Source organism: Panthera pardus, unplaced genomic scaffold (assembly GCF_024362965.1).
Source record: "Panthera pardus isolate Hobbes unplaced genomic scaffold, ASM2436296v1 HiC_scaffold_16, whole genome shotgun sequence".
Lineage (NCBI taxonomy): Eukaryota > Metazoa > Chordata > Mammalia > Carnivora > Felidae > Panthera > Panthera pardus.
This window is the reverse complement of record NW_026526721.1, coordinates 77,423,071-77,450,246: the sequence shown is the minus strand read 5'-3', so window position 1 is coordinate 77,450,246 and position 27,176 is coordinate 77,423,071. Positions and strand designations below refer to the sequence as shown.

Genomic DNA, 27,176 nt, shown 5'->3' with positions numbered 1-27,176 from the left:
GGCACCTGGGGTGCCTGAGTGGCTCAGGCCATGATGAAGTCATGATGTCACAGCTTCTGAGTTCGAATCCTGCTTCGCGCTCTGTGCTAACAGCTCAGAGCTTGGAGCCTGCTTCCGATTCTGCATCTCCTTCTCTCTTAATAGATAATATCTCTTTACTGATTCTGCATCTCCCTCTCTCTCTCTGCCTCTCTCCTGCTGACACTCTGTCTCTTTCTCTCAAAAATAAATAAACATTACAAAATAAAAATAAATAAATAAAAGGCACCTATAATATTTTATACTGTTAAACAGTTGAAAATATGGCTCTTGTTCTGGAGCTCCAAATTGAAAGAATAGAATCCCAAAGACATATGTTCTTTAACATTGTTTCATATGTGCCCTACCTGCAGAAGATAATAAAACTAACCATGAAAGGTATTTTCAGCATTGATCAGCTGATTGGCATTGAAGGAACCCTTACTTTCTTTAATTACTCATGATTGCCTCCTTTTTTGTTACAGATTCTTGTTTAGACTTCCTGAGTTGAATATTTGGGCATAGTCAATAATATCAGCACTACTTAGGACTGAATAAAGATTTGTTTGGTTGATTACTTGGTTATCAAAGAGTGAGATCTTGGCTCTCATTCAACTAAAACAGAAAATGTCTGGGCAATGTCTGCTAACGTTGATCAGTGGGTCAAGTCTCATTAACATTCAGGAAATTTATTGATTGATTCACTTAAAGTGTTGAAACCTTTCTCTGTGCAAAACCCTGTTTAATATTTGCATGCCCAACCTAATGGTTTTAGTCAGGATATTATCCTCAGCAGGATGTGATAGTGTATCAGAAACCTTGTTTGCTGAGCATGGCGAAGTGATAAATTGTACTTCTGTTTACATGGCTAATTGTAAGGATTTGGAAACACTTCTTTGATGTACTAAGAACAGCTAATGAAGACAGTTAAATGAAACTTTGGAATGAATCTAGGAGTTCAAGTCAGCTGGGAGTTCAGCACAGTCTGCTAATGTGCTTCTTGTCTCTCGCCCAAACTATTATGTATTTTTTCCCAAGCGCAAGACCTATTTTGAATACAATGGCAAGCCAGCTTCTTTTTCTTTATATCCTAACACTGTAGGCATTCTCTTAGAATGTCAGTACTGGAATCAGCTTTAGAGATCATCTAATAGATAATATCTTTTTACCTTGAAGGAAGCAAAGCTCAGAGAAGTGAAGTGATAAGCCCTGGATTACATAGCCAGTTGGTGAAGGAGCCAGCCTCACATTCAGTTTTCCTGATTCTTTGTAGTATACTGTGATGGTGTCTATTAAAAAAAATAACTGCCTGTGTACCATCTCTTGAAAGAACTCTATATTTCACCCATCTATATGTACCAACTTGAGACTGTCAGTTTTTTTGGATAATGTTAAATAGTTGCTTTCACATTGCCATTTTGCCCAACCAGTTGGAGAAAGTATCAAGACCTCCCCTAATGTGTTTGGTGCTTACTCAATGCCAAGTTTAGTGCCTAGATGACCATGTTTGATGGAAAGGTAGATTGAATGTCTGCATCATTTTCAAGAATTGTGCTCTAAGAGCATATCACCCCCACTCCCCACATAATCTTGTCCTGCGGACTTGGTGGTGTAATGAATTAGTCTTGCATGGGTCCGCTGCTTCTGGAGGGCTAAGCAGGGGATCAAATCCTCCCTTTGTAGTGAGACAAGCTGACGGAGAAGTGATTGATATTGCAGACAGAAGTAGGACTTCAAGGAAGGAATAAGCAGATAAGTGGGATAATAAGTAGATAATACTACTACTTTGCACTTAGTGTCTTTTATCTGAGCATCTGAAGGCAGCTGTATCCTCAAACATCAAGGCCTCTCGATGTAAAGAGAGAATAGGGTCTCTCCTTTTGCTTGGTGGCCTCCTCTGCAATCCATAAATCAGTGAAAAGCTTTCCTAAGGAAGGCCAGTGGTAAGGATTTTTTTTTTTCTTCTTTTCTCTGGGAAGTTAAGCCACCAGGATATGAAGCAATCTCTCTAAAAGTTATCTTGATCTTGATGCAATGTTCTGTACGCACTTTCCCCTACAATGTTAGATCTGAAAAAAGAAACTTCTACTGTACCAACTAAGGCTTTTACTGTATTTTTTTAAACCCTCCTGATCATGTCAGCCTCACTCCCTTTGAGTAATTCTCATTCTTGCTTTCATATTACTCTCAAAAATTTCCCTTGTAAATCTTATTTTAGGTCAAAGTCCTTAGACAGTAAATCTTTCAGACAGCTTCAGGCCATTATGGCTCCACAAAACTATTGTGAAGTGGAACCGTGTTTAATAAGGTTGATGGACTCAGTTAGAGATCTCTTGGAGTATGCCTTCGTTAATTTCGTACACATCTTGTTAATTCAGACAAAGAAGGTAAGTTGCCAAGCCAAAATTGTTTCCTTTTAGCAGACCATGACTCAAAATTCAGAAGCCAGTTCCCAGCAGAGTTAGAGAACAATACTGACTGCCACGTGTTTTTGTAGGTGACTTTGCTCCTTATTTAACAGCACCTAGAATCATTTTCTAGACATTTAACAACGTTACACAGTCTAAGTGGCATTAGAAATATTGTTGAATTATCCTCTCCAGTTTTTTTCCTAGTTTAACTATGTTGTGGGCTCCCTACATTTTTGTTGTTCGTTTGTTTGTTTGTTCTTAATCATAGAAATCTTATGGTTAGGAGTGATCTCCAAGGTCATCAAATCTTACCACCCAAGCAGCCTCGAATTTCATTCCATAATTACAGTATGCAAATAACTGCATAACCTTGGGAGGGAAAGAGGACCCAGTTCCATCTAGTCTGGGTCCCCTGAAGATCAAAAACATATCACTGGATATGGAAAAAAAAAAAAAAAAACACTTAATTCATGGCTGTTTCACATTTTATGGTTTGTCTAAAGACAAATTTGCTTTCTTTTAACAAATAGTATTTCCTTTAAGACAAAGTTCATACTTGGCAGAAGATAAAAAAGAACTATGTATATTTAATAGTACTCTATAGCCATCTTTCACTGTGACTGAATTCTTTTGTGAGCTGATGACTCCTCAGTTGAGATAGTTAGAGATAAAATGTGAAAGAAATTGTATGTCTGTGTGTATGTATGTGTTTGGGGGAAGGAGTATGATAAAGAGAATGCACAGATATTACTTGTATCGCTGGTTTGGCAATATTAATACACTATTAGAGATTCTAATCTCTACTATTTTTCCTTTCCATGTTATAGTTTATAAAACATGATTTTTTTTTTATCTTTTTAAGTAATATCTACACCCAGTGTGGGGCTCAGAGTCACAACCCCAAGATCAAGAGTTGCATGCTTGGGGTGCCTGGGTGGCTCAATCGGTTGAACGTCTGACTTCGGCCCAGGTCATGATCCTGCGCTTTGTGGGTTCAAGCCCCACATCGGGCTCTGTGCTGACAGCTGGGAGCCTGGAGCCTGCTTCGGAGTCTGTGTCTCCCTCTCTGTCTGTCCCTCCCCTGCTTGCCCTCTGTCTCTCTGTCTCCCAAAAATAAATAAACGTTTAAAAAATTTTTTTAAAAGAAAAAGAGTTGAATGCTATACCAACTGAGCCAGTCAGGCACCCCGACACTTTTTTTTAAAATTAATTAACTAGTTAATTAATTATTAATGTAATTTATTGTCAAGTTGTCTAACATACAGTGTATACAGTGTGCTCCTGGTTTTGGGGGTAGATTTCCATGATTCATTGCTTCCATACAACACCCAGTGCTCACCCCAAGAAGTACCCTCCTCAATGCCCATCACCTATTTTCCCCTCTCCCCCACTCTCCCGCCCCCATCAACACTGTTTGTTCTCTTTTTTTAAGAGTCTCTTATGGTTTGCCTCCCTCCATCTCTGTCTGTAACTATTTTTCCCCCTTCCCTTTCCTCATGGTCTTCTGTTCAATTTCTCAAGTTCCACATATGAGTGAAAACATATGATATCTGTCTTTCTCTGACTGACTTATTTCACTTAGCGTAATACATTCCAGTTCCATCCACGTTGTGGCAAATAGCAGGATTCACACTATTTCTTATTGGGCAGTTCTCACAGGTACCTTGTAGGTTAGGTAATGTGGGTGGTGATAGCCTCCTGTACTAAACGTGGAAATGGAGTTTCAGGTTTTCCCAGAGCCTACAGACTTAGTGAGGATCAGAGCCAGGACTCTGTGGCCCACCTTTTGACTTGGAACCATTGCTCTTCAAGCTAAGTTCAAAGTGCTTTTAGGTATAGCATCAGATACAACATATTAGTGTATTATAGTGACGTGCTAGATAAAATGTTAGTAAATACTGTCATCAGATATATCCTTAAGACCCATATACTTAACTGACCGTTTTGAGTACAAATCTTTCTACAGGAAGAAAATAGAATTCATAACTATGCATAAATAAGTCATTTGTCATGAACTGAATCCACTTGATTTAGCCTAACATGTAGGTAAATTTTTTATAACTACAAACCCATTCTCCCCCAAGGCAGTCTTCTTTCTTTCTTTCTTTCTTTCTTTCTTTCTTTCTTTCTTTCTTTCTTTCTATTTTTCTTTCTTTCTATTTTTTTCTTTCTTTCTTTCTTTCTTTCTTTCTTTCTTTCTTTCTTTCTTTCTTTCTTTCTTTCTTTCTTTCTTTCTTATTTTTCCATCTCAAACCCAGAGGATACTGCTCTTCTTGCTAGATTCTAAGTTCTGTCCTTTTAGTGCAGAGTGGAGACTACCTTCTGCACAACAACCTAAATCCTAATGTCACTGTTTTCCTCTCCTTGTCTCCATTTACTTTTGTCTTTCTATTTGTTCGAGCGCGCTCCTTGCATCCAAGCTTTTGTGAGGTGACATCTAATATACTCAGGCACCTCTTCCACCTTTCTGCATGTTGCACGCATCTTGTCCTCAGATTTTACTGCTATGTAACTTCTCCTTTGACTCACATATTTCTTTTACCTTTTAAAAGGCCTGAACTTAAATCTGAAAAATCTTTTAGTAGGGAGCAGCAGAGGGTAACGTTTATTAAGGGCTTGATGTATTTATTAGAAAACCTGTCCTAGTGACCAAAACTTATTTCAAAGTCAGCTCAATGAGTACATAAGAGGCGATTCTGGTACCCCCAGAATATAAGACATGGCGACATATGTAAACATGTATTTCCCTTAGTTAAATGCAGTTAGTAATGTAATTCTTCCCAATAGGAATGAAGAACTGAGAATGAGGAGAGCCGTTTCATGTTCACAAAATTGTTGCCAAGCAGTGGGACACTTATGTTCCATTTTAGGGTTTTATATGGTCAGCCTCTAAAATGAAAAAGGTTTGGCTGAATGATTTCTAGAGTATCTCAATCAGGCATCGCCACTGTAAGCCAGGCGTTCTCTTTCATCCCTTATCTTTGAAATACCACATCTCCCTCCCAGAGACAATGGCAGATCCTCTTCTCCTTCCCCTGCTCTTGCTGAGGCACAAGAAGGGAAAATGGCACTCATTATGGATGTGTCCACTTCCAGTCCTAGGAAATAATGGGAAAAGAATTTATGGGCACATGCCTAATTGATTGCTAACTACTGAGGTTGATAGACTTATCCAAGAGTATGATGAAAAAAAATTGGTCCTTACATTTGAATCCCTAAGTTATCTTGAGAACATAGGCTAGCCCTTGCTGGGTTAGAGTCCTTGAAGGCTAGGGATCTATTGGGAGCACTAGTTTTGCTTTCCAGTTCTAAGGGTAAATGTTTGACCCCCCGCCCCCCCCCCCCCATGGGCAGAGCATTGAACTCTCTAATTAGCCTTGCAGGTCAGTCTTTAAAGAAACAAGTATGTAGCATCTAACAGTTTAAAAAGGCATTCTGTGCATTGTTTGCTGAAGGTCAGAGGGCAAATGCTGTTGTGACAGTTGGGTGGACTTGGCAGGCATGGAGAGGATGAGAAAGAGAAGAGTGGTTGAAGTTAATCTTTGGTGATAGCAATGGCAGAAGACAGTTCCCTCTAACTCTAGAATCTTTTTGATATTCTTTCTGTTCACATGAGGATTTTCCATTTTTAATCCAAAGAGTTAGAAAAATAGAGTCATAGAAGATAAGAGGTGATCTAGCCCATACCTGTATTTTCAGGGAAGTTAAATCATAAATCATGAGTCATAATGGCTTAGTAACCTTACGTTTGAGAAAGATGGAGATAATTCAAGCCCACCACCGTCTTATTCTAACATGTTTACTTACTCTTCCTTCCATCTCCCAAGCACTTCCCATGGTCACCTAACTCCATTTTGTTATTCTGAAAACCTAATTTCATGTCTCTGTCTTTTGTCCCATGCCGTTGCTTCAATTTAGGAATGTCTGTCTTATTTCTCTTTGTCTTTCTTCCAAATCCTGCCCAACTGTAATGAAACTAAACCTCTTATCTCCTCACTGGGAATTCATCATTCCTTCTCCCTTGTTTCCAGAGAGCTGTCACTTGTAACTTAACACTCAGCATTTATTTTAATTGCTATTTTACAGACATTTCATCCTGACTTTATAAACTTCATTAGTTTGTTGTGGTTATTGGTGTTTAGAGATGTCTCTTCCATTCTATCAGGATGTCTGAGGACAGATACTGATTCTACTTTGGTTTTATTTTAAGACCATGTGCAATGAAGTATTCAGTTAATATTAGAAATGAAATGTGTATAGGTGCAGGTGTGTATGAGAAGCAACAGAATGGTCTCAACCTATGATCTCTAACATCCCTTTTAGCATTGACATACCCTAAACGGATCTATGACTTAACCTTAGAATATAATTAAATCAATTAATGTTTATTTAAATTTTAAAAGCCTTGCCTTTTATTTTTCTGTTTAGATTTCCCAGTTGGGAAGGGAGAGGAGGTAAAACTCAAGTTTGACAATTTTCCCAGTGATGTGAACCGATAAGCATTTTTGACCTGTTTCCCTCTAGAGTAACAGTGGAGGCATAAAGGGGAGGAGGTCTGATGGTTTGAGGATCATGCATGAGTTTTAATCTACCTTCATAGTCTTCTAGCTATTGACCATGACTAAGAACTGACTCTGGTTGCTAAACAAAAATTGAAAGAATATACGCCAATGAGAAATCAGTTGGGAGACAAGATGCTGAATCTGTCTTTTAAAGAGATGCTCAGATTGAAGCCTCAGGGTTCTTGTTTGGTAGTAATCTCACTTATAGATTCAGGATACACCACTTACACTGTCATTGACTTGGCCCTTCAGCACTAGCTTAAATCCCTTAACTTGAAGAAAATCTATCTAAATCATAAAACCCAGTGAATAAAAAGGAATAATTAAAAGAATAGAGATAAGCTTTTGATTAAGATGAGAGTAGTCCACCCACTACTAGCTTCATTTAGGAACTGAATTACAAATAATTACACAGCTTTATTTTATTTTATTTTTTATTTAAAAATTTTTAAGGTTTATTTTATTTCTTTTGATAGAGATACAGAGTGTGAGCAGGGGAGGGTCAGAGAGAGAGGGAGGGGGAGAATCCCAAGCAGACTCCGCACTATCAGCACAGAGCCCGATGTAGGGCTTGAACTCACGAGCCATGCATGAGATAGTGACCTGAGCCGAAGCCAAGAGTCAGACTTAACCGACTGAGCCACCCAAGAGCCCCACCTTTATTTTTATTTTACTGGGGCTGTTCTGTACCTTGTGTGTGTGTGGGGGGGGGGGGGGAGGGATGAGCATTTGTTCAGGTTATTTATAATGGAACCTGACTTTGCCACATGGTTCTGTGATTTGAACTCAACAATTTGAAGTATACTGGTTTCCAGCTGAAGAAATGATTTCTGCATTATTATTAGGAAGTTATTAATACTTTGTTTTTCTTTACTTTTAAGCAACACATATTTTAATCCTAAAGTAAATTCCTGTCTTTACTGGAAATTACCTATATTTTTTCAATGCAGTACTCCTGGGTCTTTTTTCTTTTTCTTTTTCTTTTTCTTTTTCTTTTTCTTTTTCTTTTTCTTTTCCTTTCCTTTCCTTTCCTTTTTTTTTTTTTTTTTTTTTTTTTTAATCTCTTTGTGACAACTGCTGCAGAGTTATCCAGTTAATGATCAATGCAGGTAATGTGTTCTTACAAAATCAAACCAGCGGCCTCTGTAGGCCAGAAGATCTGGCTTAACCACCTGGGTCACAGAGGCACACCTACTTGGTTGCACCACTTTTTAATCGAGTTGTGAATCAGGCTTGGGAAACTGGAACTAAGTCAGTTTATTGTGTCTGTGACAGTAGGAACCTCAGGAGATCAACATTAAGGAGAAGAAAACTGCTAAGTGGGAACGAGTATCTTGGGGAGTCATTTCTGGAAACGGGGACCTCTCTTTTTCTCCTGCTGAACATATAAACAGATTGATTTGCTCTGAGACTAGATTTCCTCCCCTTCTTGGGGCCTGCGTGTGGGAGGGCAGTCTTTTTTGCACAGGAGCACATGCAGCCTTAAGCATAGTTTGTGTGTAAACTTGAATATAGCATCTAACCCCTCTGTAACCTGGCTTCCACATGTGAGAATTGGGTGTAATAAGGCCATGACTGCTTCACAGATGTATCTCAAGGCTTGAACCAGAATGGTCACCTGGTGAACAGAATTTGAATACCTGTTATGTACTCTGTCCAAGCCGCACGGAGCACAAAACTAAGTTGGGCATCACCCTTGCCCTCAGGCTCATATTTTAGTGTGAGATTCATGAAAACAGAACAAAAAATAATGAGATGAGATCTATAATAATGCAGGTATTTCCAGGATTGGGCCATTTAGAGCTGAGATAAGTGGATGCCTAGAGTAGACATGGGATCCACAGGTGCCAGTTCAATGCTGGGTACACAGTGGACACTCAGATGTTGAACAAAACGGAGGAAACAAGTTATATGGGTGTTGAAGAGCTCACCTGACTTTGCCTGCTGGAGAGAATAGAGATGTAAGGGTGCACAGAGCTGCAAAATTGTGAAATATAAGAGCTACATGCTCTGAACATTAATATCTAATGTTCTTACTGCGAAACTCCAAACTCCTGCATCCTTGTTAGCCCATTAATAAGAGTGTCAATAAAATATGCAATTAGGACTATCCTAGATAGAAAGATAGACTGTTTTAAAGCCAAAATTCATCATGGGGTTTATACCACAACATTTTTAGGTTCTCTCTCTTTTTTTTAAGTTTATTTATTTTGAGAGAGAGAGAGAGAGCTAGCATGTGCATGAGCACACATGAGCGGGGGAGGTACAGAGAGAGGGGGAGAGAGAGAGAATCCCAAGCAGGCTCCACACTATCAGCACAGAGCCCAATGTGGGGCTTATTTCATGAACTGTGAGATCATGACCTGAGCCAAAACCAGGAGTTGGGCACTTAACCAATTGAGCCACCCAGGCACCCCTTAGGTACTCTTAAAGTTGGATTTGGTTTTCCATTTTTGTAGACAATGCCTAGGGTTTACCTCCAGACCTTATTTACTAGGTCCTGCCTTCCAATTCTGTGAATGCTTCACTTTCTTCTCTATTCAGGGTGCCTGGGGCAAAAATGATACCAGGAACCATGTTTTCAACTTTATTATTGTTTTTATTTTTATGCCTTTTTCACTATTATTTTTAGACCAGGGCCTCCTATGCCCTATACTTAGAATGAGTGGAAATGGGTTCCAGTGACGGGCACTTTTTCTCCCATGGCCTGTTGTCACAGAATGAAGATTACAGCAGTCTGGTGACTTTGGTGCCTGGGAGAGCAGCCAGTACACGCTGCTTTGCCAATTCTGAGAAACACCATGGTTTGTCATGCCTAAATTATCTCCACCCCTCTCCTGGAGGTGGCAGGGATAGTGATCCTGTATCCAGCTAGGTCTTCAGGCTTTCTCTGTCTCTCTCTCTCTCTCTCTCTCTCTCAATCATTCTGACTTATTTTTTAAAAGTAGCTTTCCTTGTTGAATTTTGTGATAAACAGCTGTTTTCTGCCCAAGCAGACCTTATCTAAGTTGCATAGTAAGAGAGAAGTTAGTGCCCCTTAGGAGCCTATGGAGAATCGGAGAATGTCAGGCCAAGAAAGGACTTTAGAAATCCCATTAGAATTGGCCAACCCCTTGTTGTACTTCCAGGGGACTGTACTTCCAGAGAGGTGTCAAGGTCACATAGCAAGTCACAGGGTGCATAAAGTGAAACTTAAAAATATATATAAATCACATTTACATACACCATTTTTTCGTACTTCAGATGTAGACATAGTGCAAGTGTGAATAATGTAGAAGAGAGAATGAGTAGAAACAGGGCTCCAAGAATGTTTAATTCATCCACCACAGTCTCTGAAGTAAAGGTGGTGTAGATATAATGGAGGGAGATTCATGGATGAGCTCATGGATATTTTCCCAAAGTGACAAACTGGTGACTTCTCCATTCAATTTCCTGGAGCTGTACTGGGTTTACCAGTTGAACACATATCCTGTAACTAATGGTGAGTGCAGACCAGTGATTTGAAACCCTAAAAGGACATTGGGATTCTCAGAGGCAAAATATGATTATTCCCTGGAGATCATCCAGGACTCCAAAATAAATACACCTCCTTTTTATTTTGCCTAGGGATTTTTTTTTTTTTCCTGGAAAGGGTGGAGAGAATTTACGTAAGAAAGAAAGCTGAGTTGCCTCAAAGTACAGCCTCCAGGGAGAATGAGGCATCCATCACCCAACCTAATATTCCTGCTGAGGAAAGAAAAATAGAGGAACTAGAAGTGAAGCCTAAAATCTCTATGGCTGGAAAGTTGATAGAAATCAACTTGTCTGTAGAATCAACTGCCTCACAGGCTTTTTAGGAAGGAAATACCACAAGGAAAAGATGTGAGATGTAAAGTTGATAGGGAAGTTGTCTGTCTTCATCAATAGTAAAATTCAGATTTATGGTTAAATAGACAAACACAAACTTCAAGGAAACTAGAATCATAATAAGATAGGGTGCCAAATATATAACAAAACTAACTCCAATGAACAGATTGGAAACTGCAAAATGGACAGGGAAATGTCTTGTTTTATATAATATAATCAATCTACTGTCAGAGCCAGAACTTAACCCAAAATCCATGACTCTTAGGATGATACCCTTTCATGCATGATGCTTAAAGGCAAGATGGGCTGCCTTTCTAGGGTTTTAGGTAGGGTAAATTATTTAAAAGCTGGTATTGTATTGGGATATATCTCAGTATTGAACCATAAAGAAGGGTGACATGTTATGCAATTGGCTTGAATGAATATTTGTTCATAAAATATTCAAAAAAAGGGACTCACTTAAAATCACAGAGGTGGGACCTAAACCCCAGTCTTCTGCTGATGATTCCAGGGCTCTTTCCACTATTCCAAGCTGACAATTGACTATAGACCAGTTACTCTGGCAGCAACCATTTGGAGGCTATGACAGGAAAAGAATGAAAGATAGTCTGATTTAAATGATCTATTGAAACACTAAGAAATCTAGTATTTATGGAAATACGAATTTATAAAGGATATTCAGTAGCCATGTTCAGAACTACAGATAGGAATAAATAAAAGAATAAAATGGTACTGAAACCTATTTAGACCCTAGTGTAAACTAAGTACTGCTATAGAATTGGTTAGGAAGCTAAATGTTATAATACGGCATGATGTTTTGATTTTATAGATGAAGGTTCTAAAAACCTAAGTGAACACACCAGTATTCAAATGCAACTTAGTCTGATTTAAAGACTTGCACTCTCAAAAGCAGAGCGGTCAACGGGGATGGAGATGAATATATTCATTTTAATGAATAGTGTATAATAGCAATAGAAGGAAATTAATTTTGCTTTTTGTATTTTTGCTCTAACCTACTAAAGAAGTTTAAATAATAGTAGCTGCTAATGACAATGATGTTGCAATAGGGTAAACTCTGTTTTATATAGTCGGTCTAGAGATAAACTGGTATAATGTCCGGAAATGAATGTAGTATTATCTGTTGGCCCTTAAGCTACTGAATGTCTTTACATTGAATAATCCAGCTTCTAACAATGTATCTTAATTCATAATGTAGTACTTTTTGCTTTATAGTGTTAAAGAAAAATAGAAGCAGATGAATGCCCAATTACTATAAAATGGTTAAATTAATCCAACAACATCATACAGCAATTTTAAAACAGCGTTTCAAACAATACTTGTGATGACTTGAGTATTCATGTTAATAACTTCAAAAAATAGGAATGCACATATGTTTACACAGACACATACATGCATACTTAACAAATACATCTTTAATGTATGCTGTCTTATGTACAGAGTTGTATGGAGTATTAGTATCTATGGAAGAGAATGTACCAAACTATTAACAGTGGTTACCTCTAAGTTCTGGGATTGATGATATAAAAGAAGTGATTTTTATGTAATAAAGTAATCAGAGTTCCTATTTTAATATGTATAATACTAAAAAAGGAAAGAAACTTGGAAAATATATGACAAAAATGTTCCTTATATTATTAATGAGGAAAACACTAGTGTTCCATTGGGGTAGAGATTGGAGGGGAAAGCAAAGGATGTTAACACATCATTTAAAGAAGAAATGCAAAGGGCTAATAAATGTATTGAAATATATTTAATCTTGCTCATAATCTAGGGGATTGATATTAAAATAAGAAAATAAGGGGCGCCTGGTTGGCTCAGTTGGTTAAGCGTCTGACTTCGGCTCAGGTCATGATCTCGCAGCCCGTGAGTTTGAGCCCCGTGTCGGGCTCTGTGCTGACAGCTCAGAGCCTGGAGCCTGTTTCAGATTCTATGTCTCCCTCTCCCTCTTCCTCTGACCCTCCCCTGTTCATGCTCTCTCTCTCTCTGTCTCAAAAATAAATGCTAAAAAATAAATAAATAAATAAATAAATAAATAAATAAATAAATAAATAAATAAAATAATTCTTTAGGTGCCTAGGTGGCTCAGTCGGTTAAGCCTACAATTTCGGCTCAGGTCAGGTCATGATCTCCTGGTTCGTGAGTTCAAGCCCCGCATCAGGCTCTGTGCTCTCAGTTCAGAGCCTAGAGCCTGTTTTAGATTCTGTGTCTCCCTCTCTCTCTCTGCCACTCCCTTGCTCACACTCTGTCTCTCTCTCCCTTAAAAATAAACGCTAAAAAAAAAAGTAAAAAGAAAAAGAAAATAGTTCTTTTTTATTTGTAAAATTAGAAAAGATAATCCGTAGTACTGTGGTCCTTATCCTCCTACAAATGCAATTGATGCCGCCTTTTTGGAAAACAATGTGATTCTATACCCGTCAAGCAACTTAAGTTCATAACCTTTGACCCATTACTTGTTTTTAAAATTTACTGATTTATTTTGAGAGAGAGAGAGAGAGAGAGAGAGAGAGAAGGAGAGTGAGAGAGAGAGAGAGGGAGGGGGGAGGGAGAAAGAAAGCAAAAGTGGGAGAGGGGCAGAGAGATAAGGGGGAGAGAGAGAGAATCCCAAGCAGGTTCTATACTATTAGTGCAGAGCCCAATGTGGGGTTGCACAAACCATGATATCAACCTGTGCCAAAATCAAGAGTCACGTGCTTAACTAACTGAGCCACCCAGGTGCCCTGACCCAGAACTTTTAATGTTAGAAATACTTAACATGGGAAATGCTCATAATACTATGATAACTAATATGTATATGTATATATGTATTATATCATACTATATTATATCTATATTCTTTATAGATATTCTATATATGTTCTCCCTCTATATTCTCTATATGATTCTAAATTTGTTTATAGAATACATACATAAACAGAGAAAGAAGATCATGGCAAGTCTTAATAATTCTCTCTGAGAATTATGCTTACAGATGGTGTTTAAATTTAATTTTTAATTTTTAATTTTTTGCTTCTAAATACCCCATTATTTTTGTAATCTCAAAATTTTAAATGCAAATTAAAAACAGTGCTAGGAGAGACGATCTTTGTGCATTTGTACATCTATTTACCTGGACTGTTTTGGAATCCTTCCAAAGTGAGGCACTATCTAAATAGGGGGAAGTGGTTAACAATACTGTTATTAGTATAATCATAGAATGGAGCATCTGGTAAAGGAGCTACAAACATGACATTGAAGAAGGGTTAAATATTGGGGTGGGAAGAGATACGAAGATGTAATCTCAAATGGCACAGGGTTTGTGTGGATTTGGGGGTCAAAATATATAGGTTCTAATCTTGATTTCATCGCTTAGTTTTTGTCTGTATTTCAATGTTTTCATCTTCATTTGTGAAATAGGAATAATAACAGTACCTGAATCATAATTTCATATGAGAATAAAATAAGTTTGCTATATATCAAGTGCTTTGAAGACTACCTACCCCATTAAAAATACAAAGAGTACAATGTCACCATTTTACGTTTTACTTGACAGTTTACAAAAATAAAACATTATAGTCTGAGTACATCTGAAAGATTTAGGACAGAACTTGGCTCCCTTTCTACATCTGTAAGACTCATTTTTCAGAGTCTAGCTAGTGGCCCCAAAATGGATGTGATCTTATATCTTGCTTTAGAATTTAGCTGAAGAATAAAGAGAGCATTGATTTGGTGAATTAATTAAGTGACTTTCAGTAGCTTCTACAAATGCTAACTCTTCTCACCTCTCCAGAGCAGGAGGAAAATGAAATCACTTGGGACGGATAAGATCACTGAAAGTTACTTGGGGTGTCCTGTGTTGGCCATCCTTTATGGTGGCTGGCATTGAAGTGATCTAATTGATTTTGTTCTGTGGCAGCTTGGAAAGTCCCAACATTTCTTAGCTTTCACACATGTTCTATAAAACCCCAATCATTTTTAGCTAGCAGTTTTATTATTCTGACAATTTTCCTTTTGACAAATAATTATTAAGAACTTGAAGTACTATACTTGGATTGAAAGCATCATTTTTTTTCTCTTTTCAATTTTAATTAGATACTGAGTATTGATTCCCACAGGAAATGCCTCTGGGTCCTAATAAATACTTTGAGTAAAAGAATCTACTATTTAACCTTCTAATTCTTTCGTACAGAATTAAACTGTTCAATTGAACTTATATTCGTTAAGCTTTTAGACCTTCCATGTAATATGATGAACAAAAAATGTACTCCAACCTCAAAGTTCACACCTGCTGGGGGAGATAGAAAAGTATACAAAATTTTACCTAGTAAGATAGTATCTTATTACTTTTTAAATATGTATTCTTATAAAATAAGAGAAGATTTAACTTAGGGAATTGGATAATTCGTCATGCAGGTGGCATTTAAGGAAGAAGAAAATGTATTAATTGATCAGGTAAAGAAATGAAAGCATTCTAGACTGAGGAACCAGACTGAGCAAAAGGGCAGAATGGTCAGCTGGGCCAGCATGTGGCAAGCAGAGTGGAATATATGGAAAAGGAGGCTAAGAGGATTGCTTGGAGCCAGACTGTGAAGGGCCCTGAGTGTCTGCAGAAGTACAGTTAACCCTTGAACAACATGAGGGTAACAGGTGCTGGTCCCCCAATAGTTGGAAATCTGCATATAACTTTTGGCTTCCTTAAAACTTAACTACAAATAGCCTCCAGTTGACTGGAAGCCTTACTGATGACGGAACAGTCGATTAACACATATTTTGTATGCTGTATGTATTATATACCATATTCTTAAAATAAAGTAAACTACAGAAAATAAAATGTTATTAAGAAAACCATAAGGAAGAGAAAGTACATTTACTGTAGTATACTGTAAAAAATCTGCAAATAAGTGGACCTGTGTAGTTCAAACCCATGTTCAGGATTCAACTGTAGTTTGTTTTGTTCCATTGGCATAGGGGCATCCTGAGAAGTGACATGGTCAGGGCTGTTGGTTAGGAAAGATACAGTGATGGGAGTGGGGCTCTAAAGGGAAGGGGGAAAGTAGGGACACTGCTAGATATTCATTTTTCTACCTCATTCAGGTAGATTTGTCATTAACGCATAGAAAGCTCAATGTGTTTACAATCAGAATATTTAGAATATTTAGAATATTCTTTCTTGGAGTCTCAGCTTGCTGCTATGAAAACAGGTCATCAATCTGTGTTTACTTTAATAAATGTCTACCTAAATCTGGCCAAATTTACCCAAACCTCTTTAACTTCTCTTTTCTCTCTATTCAATAGAACTGAGGGCTTCATAAGGGAACCCACTACAACACCAGTCTCCAATTTGTAGCTTCATGAAACCTAAGCATTTCCCTACCCTCTACACCTAACTTACCTCCAACCATTGAGAGCAGACGTAAATCCAGGAACACAAAATTGCTCCCATTTTTTTTTTCTTTCTTTACTTTTTACAATGTCGCAGGTACCATGTTATTCCCTACTCAGCTTCACACAGAATGGATTAAGAAATTCAAACAAATGTTTTAAGTGTCTCAAGGATTTATATAGTTGCTTCCATAGAGGTATAAAATGGAGCCATTGATATTTGGTATATTATAAAGATTACATGTCAAATCAGAAGGAAAAAAATTTGGTAAAATGAAAAAGGTAAGTTATCTATTCTGGGAGGGAGAGGATCTTCATTTGTTTCTTATACCAATATAAACTCCAAAGGATTGAACAATTTGCATGTAAAAAACACATCAAAAGCCTTAAGAATATGAGATGATAATATGGTTGCAGAATTTTATAATGTTGGGCTGGGAAAGGCCTCTCAAACTCTGAAAAATAGTAAGTCATAAGGGAAAAATTGATAAATCTGACTATAGAAAAATTAGGATTCATCTACCCCAGAAAGCAACCCATAAAACCACATAAAGTTTGCAAGACCAGACATACACCAGCACACAACAAAGTATTTCCAATGTTTATGACAAAGGGTTATTATCTATAATATACAAAGAGCTCCTACATGAATAACTGTTAAGGAGAACCTTCAACAATATGTAAACAGTAGTATTTCAGGAAAGCATACATGCTGATCCCACATCTTGGGTGACTTCTCTTCCCAATGCACTGGATTCACAACAATGACGTTTCCACCAATGTACTCACCGCTCATTCTGAGGTCATGAATCTTTGAAGAATCTGAGTGAAAGCGCTGAGAATGGAAAGTTATGAGAGCTAAATACAGTTGTTCTGACTCCTGAGGACTCAGGAACCCCACTTCAAGCCTTTGAGTTTGTTTATTTATCTGCAAAATGGGGATAATGATACTTACATACATCACTAAGTCATTAGGAAAATTAATGCACATTACTAAACCTTTGAGATGCAAGGATAAGCATTGTTGTGTGGGGGAGTGCAAGGCATTGTTGCTTCTCTGTAATCTGTTTAAGGAAATGCCTGATATTTATATTCCAATTCTGAAATCAAACATCTGATGCACTTTGGTTAACTCTTTTACGGAAATGTTTGTGCTAAGTTCAAATTTAGATGAATTGGTAACTATTAGTAAATTTTTTATCAGGAGGCTACATAAAGCTAAAAACACAGATTTCCCCCCACAATACATTGTACCTTTTTCTTTAGGTCGTTTAAGCATCTTAGAGTCTGGACAACCTGACTGCTTCAAGTATACAGTTTGGAGATGCACAGATTGTTGTATAAAATATACAAGTAAAAAAAAGAAGAATGCAGATAACCCTCCAAATCACTTCCTTCCTTGGATTATGGACAGACACTCTTATCTTTGTAATGGTCTTTAGAAATCATTTCGTTCTGCCCCTCATTTCACAAATGAGGAACCTGAATCCAGAGTGGTTAAGTGACCTGCCCCAAAGGCACAGAGCTAACTAAAGACAGAGCTGGGATTACAACCTGTATCTCCTAGTTACTCCTGTAACCCCCAGTCCTGTGTTCTTTCCCCTCAGCTACCCAGAGCACCCAAACAGCAGTGGCAGATAGGGAGATAAGATACACATGGCTTAGATTTTGTCCAGAATCTTAGTAGCTATGTTAGATACAGACCATCGTCCTCAGACTTGATTATGCTAAAGGCTGAGGTGGTCAATAGAAATAATTTGGCATTTCAGTCCATCCAATCCTGCTGGGAATCTTTTGATTTTGTAAAAGATGACATTTGTTTACATATTGATAGAATATTATCAACATTTGAGTCTGTGAGGCCTAGATTTAGGGTTCAAATAGTTATGCTATCCTATTATTGTAAAAAAAAAAATGATCCAATATTGACTTTCTGAGCAGTTATCCTTAATGGCATTTACTTTAGAGCATTGATTGCCAAGCCTGACTCATTCAGAAATGCCTCATGAGCTGCACAAAATACAGCTGTAGAGGTCACATCCCTGCAGAGTCTGATTCAGTAGCTCTGGGACCAGGTCCACCAATCTGTTTTTAAGAAGTACTCTGGATGATTCTCAGGGTCACCCAAGTTTTTGAATCACTGGAATAGAGCACAGATTAAGGAAGCAACAATCGGCTCTTCACTGTTGACTCTGAAGCTGTCAGTGGGTGTAGAATTTAAATACATGGTGCAAATAATTATAATTGTGTTCTGTAAGTAATTTCTTCTCTCTTTTTTTCCCTTGTACCCAGAGCTCATGTCGTTCATTACAAGCAGTAAGAAGTCATTTTTTCCCAATATTTCAGAGAAAAAAATGAACATTATGTCTGACATAAATTTGTAGTGTCACAGAGTGTTGTCATGTTCTTGGACTCTTGAGATCAAATGATGTTTTTGAAAATATTTTTCAAAAAAATATTAGTGACTAGGGGCTTTAAAATAAGTGTGCCAATAATCACATCATCCTTTATGTGCATGTATTTAATGGGTGCAAAATAGGAGTAAAAAGGGAGGCAAATCTAAGTTTATGAATATATTTGCACACTTTATTTCTAAAGTTTATAAACTGATGTAGCCTGGCTTCTAATTTTCTTCTAGTCATCTTATCTTTTAAATTTTTTTAATGTTTATTTATTTATTTTTGAGAGAGAGAGAGCAAGAGAGCACAAGCATGAGTGGGAGAGGGGCAGAGAGAGAGAGGCAGAAGGAGAGAATTCCAGGCAGGCTCTGAGCTGTCAGCACAGAGCACGATGCAGGGCTCGAACTCACAAGCCATGAGATCATGACCTGAGCTGAAATCAATTTTTAACTGACTGAGCCACCCAGGCACCCCTAAATTTTGGAAAAAACCTAAATATCCACTTCCAGCTGTCTTGCCAGTTGTACCATTCAGGCAGGATACAGAGGGACATGGCTTTCCAAGTGGGGGGTGGGGAGTGGTGTTTTGATATAAATCTAATTGAATTACATAGAATACTCAGCAGTAACAAGAATATTCTAGTGAATCAAACAATAATCATCAGGGTGCATTTCATCCTCACTACATTATGGTAACCAAGGTTAGGCCAGATTCTACCATACAGTTTTTATGTATTTATATAAATATATTTTATGGCAGAGCTAACTGGTTTCTCAAACTTTAAGATTTACTCTTTCTATTTAAAATTTATTATCCATTTATAGAAAAAATATTGTAATTGAGCATTAATGAAAACTACATACAATAGAGAAAATAAATATTCAAATAGATAAGCTATTGTATTGATTCCATGTCCCAAGAAATAATGATGGAAAGAAGCAGTGCTTTTTTTTTTCCTTTTAAGAGCTTAAAAAAAAAAAATGGGCACTTTTCCCAGGGTTTCTATTTCCTGTACATAATATGGATGTTTGTCTTTACAAGTTAACGGGACCAAACGTTTTAAATTGATCTTTAACTATACTCTGAAAAATCCAATGGCTTATGTTGGCATAACTTTGTATTAAACTATTTCTCTGTGGAGAATAAGTTAAAAACTTTTTAGCTATCAGGCAGTGGATTTTAATTTTTACATTGAGGAACTATAACCATGGAGTTGAGTATTTCTTCCTAATTTCTAACTTTGTGTAGTCATTCTTAAAACTCCACATCTAGTTTAAAAAAAAAAAAAAAAGGCCTTCCAAAAGCTTTCCCTGAAGTTTTACTTTTCAGTTGCAAAGTGTAAAATAACCTTCTGAAATGCCTTCTCTAAGTCCTGGTGGTGGTACAGGTTTGTGGTTTGTTTGGGGAGATTTTGTTTTGTTTTCAGGAGAGAGTGCACTTTCTTGTGAAAGAGACAAGGGAAAGTTTTACCTGTCTCTCTCCTGTTTTTTTTTTTTTCTTCTTTCTTTCTTTTTCTTTTAAAGATTGGTGATAAGGAATTCTAACTACTTAATGAGATGGGAGAGGCCTCACTCCATTGGAGTGAGGACTCCAGGTGGAAGTTGATGGATTGGACAGGTAAAGACAAGAGTCCCGCCCCCTCATGCCTATAGTTGGGTATATATTAGGGAACCTAAAATTATGTACAGAGAGAGAAAGAGAGAGAGGGACTTGAGTTCTGTTATCTTCTTAGTAGATTCCTATTGTCAGGGTCTCAGAGGGGGTGGGGGGGTTGGCAAAATCCTGGAGCCAGAAGAGAGGACAGCGGCATTGATCAATCTTACTGCTAACATGTTGTACCTGGAAAACAATGCCCAGACTCAATTTAGTGAGGTAAGGATTTTAGATTTTAGCACTCCATTTAGAGATGCTTTTTTCACTTTTTTTATTTTTAAACAAAAGCTTACATATTTGTGGTTCTTGGTCACCCAATGTAATGGTTTTGCAAATCGTGTATAGGAATCTCCTTTTCTTGGTAAATGTTTTCTGTGGTGACTGTAAGATTTTTTTTTTCCTTTAAGTGGGAGATGAAATAATAGGAGAAAAGACAAAAGAGAAATAACTGGGTAATGTTATGTATTTGAAGAAACCCAATATGCAGGAGTTTGTAAAATCCCTTTTTGGAAGAACAGACTGGAAGAGAAGCTCACATTCTGCTAGATACATTGAAATGACTCCTCTGTTGTGTGCTCACGTACCAGTAAGATAAATTAGTTGACTGTGTCTTAACTCAGTTAAGTTCTCAGTTCTATCTCCAGACTTCATCCTAAAAGCAAATGAAGCTTTTTCAAAATAATCCAGGTGAGATTTTTTTTTTTTTTTTTTTTTTTTTTTTTTGTTAAGCCATCTTTGTTTTGAATCCTATCAATCCAGAGACCCATCGAAAATCTTCAGGGGACTTCACTAATGTTCCTATTGTCTGGTGATTGACTTAAGACTTTCACTGTGTAATTACAAAGTTATTTTTGGGCAATGCATGATTAAATATTTATACATGCGTACGTGGCAAATGTGTATCATAGCATATAGGATTGGAATTGATGATTTGGCTCTCTGATCTCTCCTCAAATTTGTCTCAGGGATTTAAACCACTGGGCAAATGGATATATGGGGAAACAAAAAAACTCCTGAAGAGACTATAAAGCTTTGAGGAAGTTTCCTATGGTTGAGGGAGGTCTAACAACAATATTAGTTTACATTCCTCAGAATAGGGCAGCTGTGTTGACACTAATCAGATTGGGGGAGGGGGGGACGGGTGGTGAGCGTGAGTTCAGTTTCAGATGAAAATGCTTGCAGGGGAATGCTTGGAAAAGTAGACTGGAGGACTGGAGGACTCAAACTGAGCTTCTTAAAAATCAAAACAAAGTGCATAGGACTCGGTGTGCACGGCAAAAGGAAGAATCGCACAAAGGGCAGCAAAGCAGGGCCTGCGTTGTCATACTGACCATGCTATTGTCTAGACACCTGAACTGTGTAAATATAGCAGGGGAAATATCGAGTTATCTACAGAAGGAAAAGGAAGTGCCTATTTTCCTTTAAAACATTCAAGCAGGCTTGCTCGTCCTCAGTGGAGAAACTTGAGTTTCTTGTTTGGCTTTAACATTGAAAGTTAGCTTAAAATGTTACCAAACAGTTAACCAAAAAAAAAAAAAAAAAAAAAAAAAAAAAAATGGAGGTGACTTTAAAGATTGATCCCACCTTGGCAAGTTTTCATTACTAAATAAGTGGTCTGCCGGTCATCTCATATCTGACTTTATGTTTGTTAAGGAGCTATTTCACACGCATATTTATAAGTAGGCTGGGATCTGACTTTGGGTCCAAGTAGAAAGGGATAGAAAGAAAAGGTGGTTTAGAGATATCTGTAAGAAAAGTATGAAGATGCCAAGTGGAAAGTAATGATTATTTCTCATGAAGGAAAAAACTGTGTAAATGTGCATAGAAAATAATCTGTAGGAATGATTGCCTTTTATGGAGGCAAAAGAGTCATGTCATATGTGAGAGTGTAGCACCCTTATCATGAGAGAAAATACCTTTTCATGGTTTGCGTTTTTCAAAACTTTAGGTGAATGTGTATAGTCAGGTGCCCAAGTGATCTGTTTTCTCTTAGAGTGCTTTTAATGTGTATAGAGGATATCTATGAAAAAATATGGCTGAATTTCTCTAACTTCTTGCCTCTTTTTGTGTGTTGCCATTGTGAATTGTATATCCTTCCAATAATGTGTATATTATGCATAATTTTTATAGCTTGATTTTCATTCTATTACTTAAGCACAGCTTTCTTTGCTGTATAGTGTTATGTTTTAATATCTAGTCCTCCGTAAAAAATGCAATTCTATATCTGACTATACAAAATATCCTGGGACCTCATGGCCCTGAGAATCCGGGAATTTAATATAAAAGTTGTAACGTTTCTTAATTTATCTTAAGATAATGTTTCTTAGTAACCCTTGATACAGAAAGAGTGATCTATTATCCCACAAAAATTGTTAAAAATTGGGTAGGTTAAGAATAAAAGCCATCTGGCTGCCCATGAGAATGAAAATTAGTTTGAAACAATAACCCATTCTCTGACTTCAAATAGTTTTTAAAATTAATTTCCTAGTAGCTTCTTTGGGTTGATAAAGACAATGTAAGAACACTGTTCTTTCTCTACCCCTTTTTCCACATCTTTGCAATTTTTTTTTCCCTCCAAGCAGAGCTAGATTTTGGGAAACTGTTAGTGAACACTTAGTGAAAGGGTCTGGAAGGGAGGAGAACATGGGCAGGATGTAACAGGCAGAATTTCCCTTGGGTTACAAGGGAAAGAGGCTTCAAGGAAGCACCACTCTGGTGTGTCAGGCGCGGAATGACCCTGCCTCTGGGACTGGTCTCAGTCTTGGAGAAAGAGTCTCAAAAGAAGGGAAATACTTCACAGATTAAGTTTCAGTTCAACCTTCTTGCCAAAAAACCCCACAAAAAAAACAAAAAAACAAAAATAAAAAACAAAAAACAAAACTGGGCTGTGTGCGTGCATGCATGTGTGCGTGCAAGAGAGAGAGAGAAAGAGAAACAGAAAGAGACTTCCAAACTCCTCCTTAGAAGGACATTTAGGACATTTTTATTAAAAATGTCTGTCTGGGTTCCTGTGTGAAGATGGAAAGGTACTTTAGTGAATGGGTTCCAGTATTCTAGAAGTAAATGGGACTTCAAGGCTCCTATACAGAAACACCTCATTTTATAAATCGGGGTTGATCTCTCTTTCTCTCTCTCTCTCTCTCTCTCTCTCTCTGTCGTAGAGAGAGGTATAGGTGGATAAGTGAGTCCTGTTGACTTACTTGAACCTTTTTCTCTTTCACACCAAGAGAGACAGAAAGCATTCTGAAAAGAGCTTTTGTGATTCATAGTAAACGCTCCAAAAAAGTTTCCTTAAAGAACTGATGTGCAAATCCACTGGAAAAAGGGAAAAAGTCTTTCCTCCCTCATACAGTCTCCACGAGACATTTTTCCCATGGGAGTGATTTTTTTCTCTTAATAGTTAATAAATGTATTATCTTAAGCTTTTTGATGTTTAGCACCATATGTAAAAGCATAGTAGGTCGGAAGCAGAATCTGCAGATTTAATTCAGCTGTCAGCCAGGCTGTGTTCCTCTTTCCATGCTGTAGTCTTAGATTGTATTGCTTCTTTTACAACTGGTTGCCCTCAAGCCCAGAGGGGACTGGGAGAAAGAGATCTTAGATCACAGATGAGAGACCATACCTTCTTTTGCTACTATTGGAAAAATGAGTGGTGATAATATATCACTTATCCTTTACCTAGATAAGGAAAAAGCATGTTTGTTTTGTTTTGTTTTTTTGGTTTTTTTTTGTTTTTTTAGGAGAGCAGTGATCCTCAACTGGGGTGTGGAGAGTATACTGAGAAACATGAATGAATGTCTGGTTAGCTATGGCAACCAAAAAAATATTGGTTGCTTTTTCACCATGCCACATACATCTTCTGAAAGCAAAGTTACTAAATTTTCCTCAGATGATGAATAATATCAATTTGGATTCTGTATTCTTCCCATGAAGGGAGGATCTGTCTGAAGTTAGGAGATGTTACATTAAGGAAGGCTATGGGTCAAACAGTTAAGAAATGTGTTGCCTCAAATGTTCCCAAGCTTTCTTTGAGGTGCGTATGATAGCTTTGAGTGAGATCTGAGCTTGTGGGATAGAGGAGTATAAGTACAAGTCCTCCCTTCATAGTAATATTTTGAAGTTAAGCTCCCCCCATTGAATACACTATTTATTCTTTGAGTCAGTTTATGTCAGTAAATAAGAAAGAATAAACACAGATACCAGAAGACCCCTCTGTAGTCTTATTATTTTGAAGATGAAAAGTTTTCCAAATGATGGACTCAGAATTCTCTTTTGAATGTATGAGGAAAAAAGTCAGATGTCTGATGTAGCATTATTATTCAGCACCAATGTGGTGGACTGAATTGCTTATGCAGGACATCCGACAGAGTAGTGGATTTGGCTTCTGAAAGAAAATGGATTGAAGTGTCAAAATTAAACAGTTGATGCAAACATTAGGTTATGAATTTGAGTCCCAATCTTCTCTTAAGAACACAATTTGGAGGCGCAAAAAAATAGTAAAGCGTAGATTATTAATGTACTAACTCTGTAAACATCTTATAATTTTCACTGATACCTTTTGATGAATTTGAATTTCATCAATATTCGTGAGTGCTAGTATGGGGAGAGGGAAACTTTGGTTAGAGGACCGCCTTACTCTTTTCACAGAAATGTTTCCTGAAGCATCTGTTATATAGAAGATGGTATGTAGGAGGGGAAGAAACAGTTCCTACACCAAGAAGTTTACAGTTCATAGAGGAAATGAGTACATAGAGTTATAATACAGGGCAGATCCTCATTGTCATATGAGAAGTATAAGCAAGATATATAAAGGATCAAAGAGAAAGAGAGTACCTTGAAACAGGAGGATCAAGAAAGTCTATATGTATAAGTAAATTGCAGCTGCACTTGTAAGGTTGGGTAGAAATTTCTAAGTCCTTGAAATATGAGAGGGAAGGAGGATTTAGGGTGAAGAAACAAGCATCAGCAGAGGCACAGAGCTGGGGTGAATGCTGGTGTGCCCAGCAATGTCAAATAGCTCAAATGGAAGTGAAAGCATGAAAAAATTAGGAAATAAAGTTAGAAATATAAGACAGAGTGTCTCATGGAAGGCCAAATCACATTTAATAGTGTGGCAGTGATGACCCATGGAAGGATTTTGAACAGAAGAGTGGTATAATTGGAGCTGTACTAGGGGAACACTTGTTCAAGACAGCCTAGAAGTATAAAAATGCATTTCTCTGCATTGTACATTGGCCATCTTGCAAGAATATCCATTACTTCTCTGGGAACTTTGGAAGGGTAGAAATGGGTCATGTCTAAAGTCTTATAGAACTTATACACTCTCTGTGCATTACTCTCTTTAATAGCTATGGTCCCTGCCATGGATAAGTTGGAAACAATTGGTTTTGGTTTGTCCTAATTTATGCATGCCATTCAAATGTAATTATGAATAGCACCACTTTCTCTTTCAAAAGTGTTCCACTTAGAAGACAAAGTATATGATCACCCTACAAATGAAGGCCCACTCTTTATTTCATTATCTCCTCCACCCCCACCCCAAAATGGAAAAGTAGTATAAATTTGTTGGTAAACAGATACAGAAGTTTTGATATCCTATCCACAAACCATTTAGATTATTTCCACCACGAAAGAAGCATTTCCTTACAACCCAACATTTACTAGGGGCTAATTAAGTACAGTCATATTGCTAAGCAGTGTAAGGAAAGCAGAAGTGAACAGTTGTAGCCTCTGGTGTCTGAGAATTCGCAATTCTAGGTGAACGTAAGGTACAATGAATGACTTCAGTATGAAACAGAATGTGGTAGGAGACACTAAAGACTTTCAAAGACAATGAAATGGTTTCACACTGCTCAGGTTGAAGGTAATATTTTATGTAGTTTGAGGACCAGAATTCAGCCAAGTTGCAGAAGGAAGGTCATTCTGAGTAGAGTAAAATTAATAAAAATACAAGGAAAAACTGCATAGGACCAGATGACCAGATGCTGATATACCAGCATGATACATTGACTTGAAAAGAGAATGTTGATTTAAACACAGATCTGTATTTAGCATGTATGTCAAAATGGAAAGCTGTTGTAGAAATAGCAACAAAATATGGTAGGGACTTCCATGTTCTGAGAACTAGAACCTATGAATGTTTGAAGGCATGGACAAGGTTCAGAATCCATGATTCAAAACTTTGTCTACATGCTGTAGGAGTGACAGGTGTCATCCTGCAGGGAAGAAGAAAAAATAGCCCACGTGATTTCTTGGGCTAGGTGAAGTTGAGAGTTTCCTGATCCCATTCCTTAGACCTCTACAGAGACAGATAAATTATCTTATCCTTATAGGGACTCAGTAATTACATTGTTATTTTTATTTTTTACTTTTTTTTAACATTTATTCATTGTTGAGAAACAGAGCACAAGTGGGTGAGGGGTAGAGAGAGAAGGAGACACAGAATCTTAAGCAGTCTCCAGGCTCTGAGCTGTCAGCCAAGAGCCCGATGTGGAGCTTGAACTCACAAACCAGGAGATCATGACCTGAGCCGAAGCTAGATGCTTAATGGACTGAGCCACCCAGGCACTCCAGTAATTGCATGGTTAAATTAATCAAAGCTGGAACAGAATCCAGACTGGTTGCTTCTATTAATTAGGATTAACTTTATTAAATAGTCATCTTAGAATCAGGATGAGAAAATCATTTCTCTGGTCACTGCTCGAAATGCAAATAGTAATCCCGGAGGTAAATGTGAGAGAATATACCAAGTATGATATTTTTCCAACATGAGAATCCCAACCAGGAAATAACAGAGCAGAAGCAAATGTGAATGTCTCATTTAAGAAACAAACACCCTGCCCCCCCACCCCCAATTAAACAAAAACAGCAATTAAAAAAGTCAACATTTTGGAATCCCAAATTAAAAA

The 27,176-nt window shown here is 37.5% G+C and overlaps 1 protein-coding gene across 10 annotated transcripts in view; it reads left to right on the top strand.

Moving 5' to 3' along the window:
* Window positions 1-27,176, top strand: part of TP63 (tumor protein p63) — a 231,123-nt gene that overhangs the window by 105,870 nt on the left and 98,077 nt on the right. Inside the window, exons 1-2 of one of the 10 annotated variants that reach the window (XM_019463499.2) lie at window positions 20,376-20,487; window positions 20,901-20,955. The exons of 7 other annotated variants lie outside the window; for them this stretch is intronic. Coding sequence is in view for 1 of the 3 variants with exons in the window: in XM_019463497.2 (XP_019319042.1) it covers window positions 20,446-20,487 (42 nt within the window). In the remaining 2 variants the exon portion in view is untranslated. Of the gene's footprint in view, window positions 1-20,319; window positions 20,488-20,900; window positions 20,956-27,176 lie in introns of those variants that run through there. 2 more of the 10 variants (XM_019463500.2, XM_019463497.2) reach the window with 2 other exon arrangements.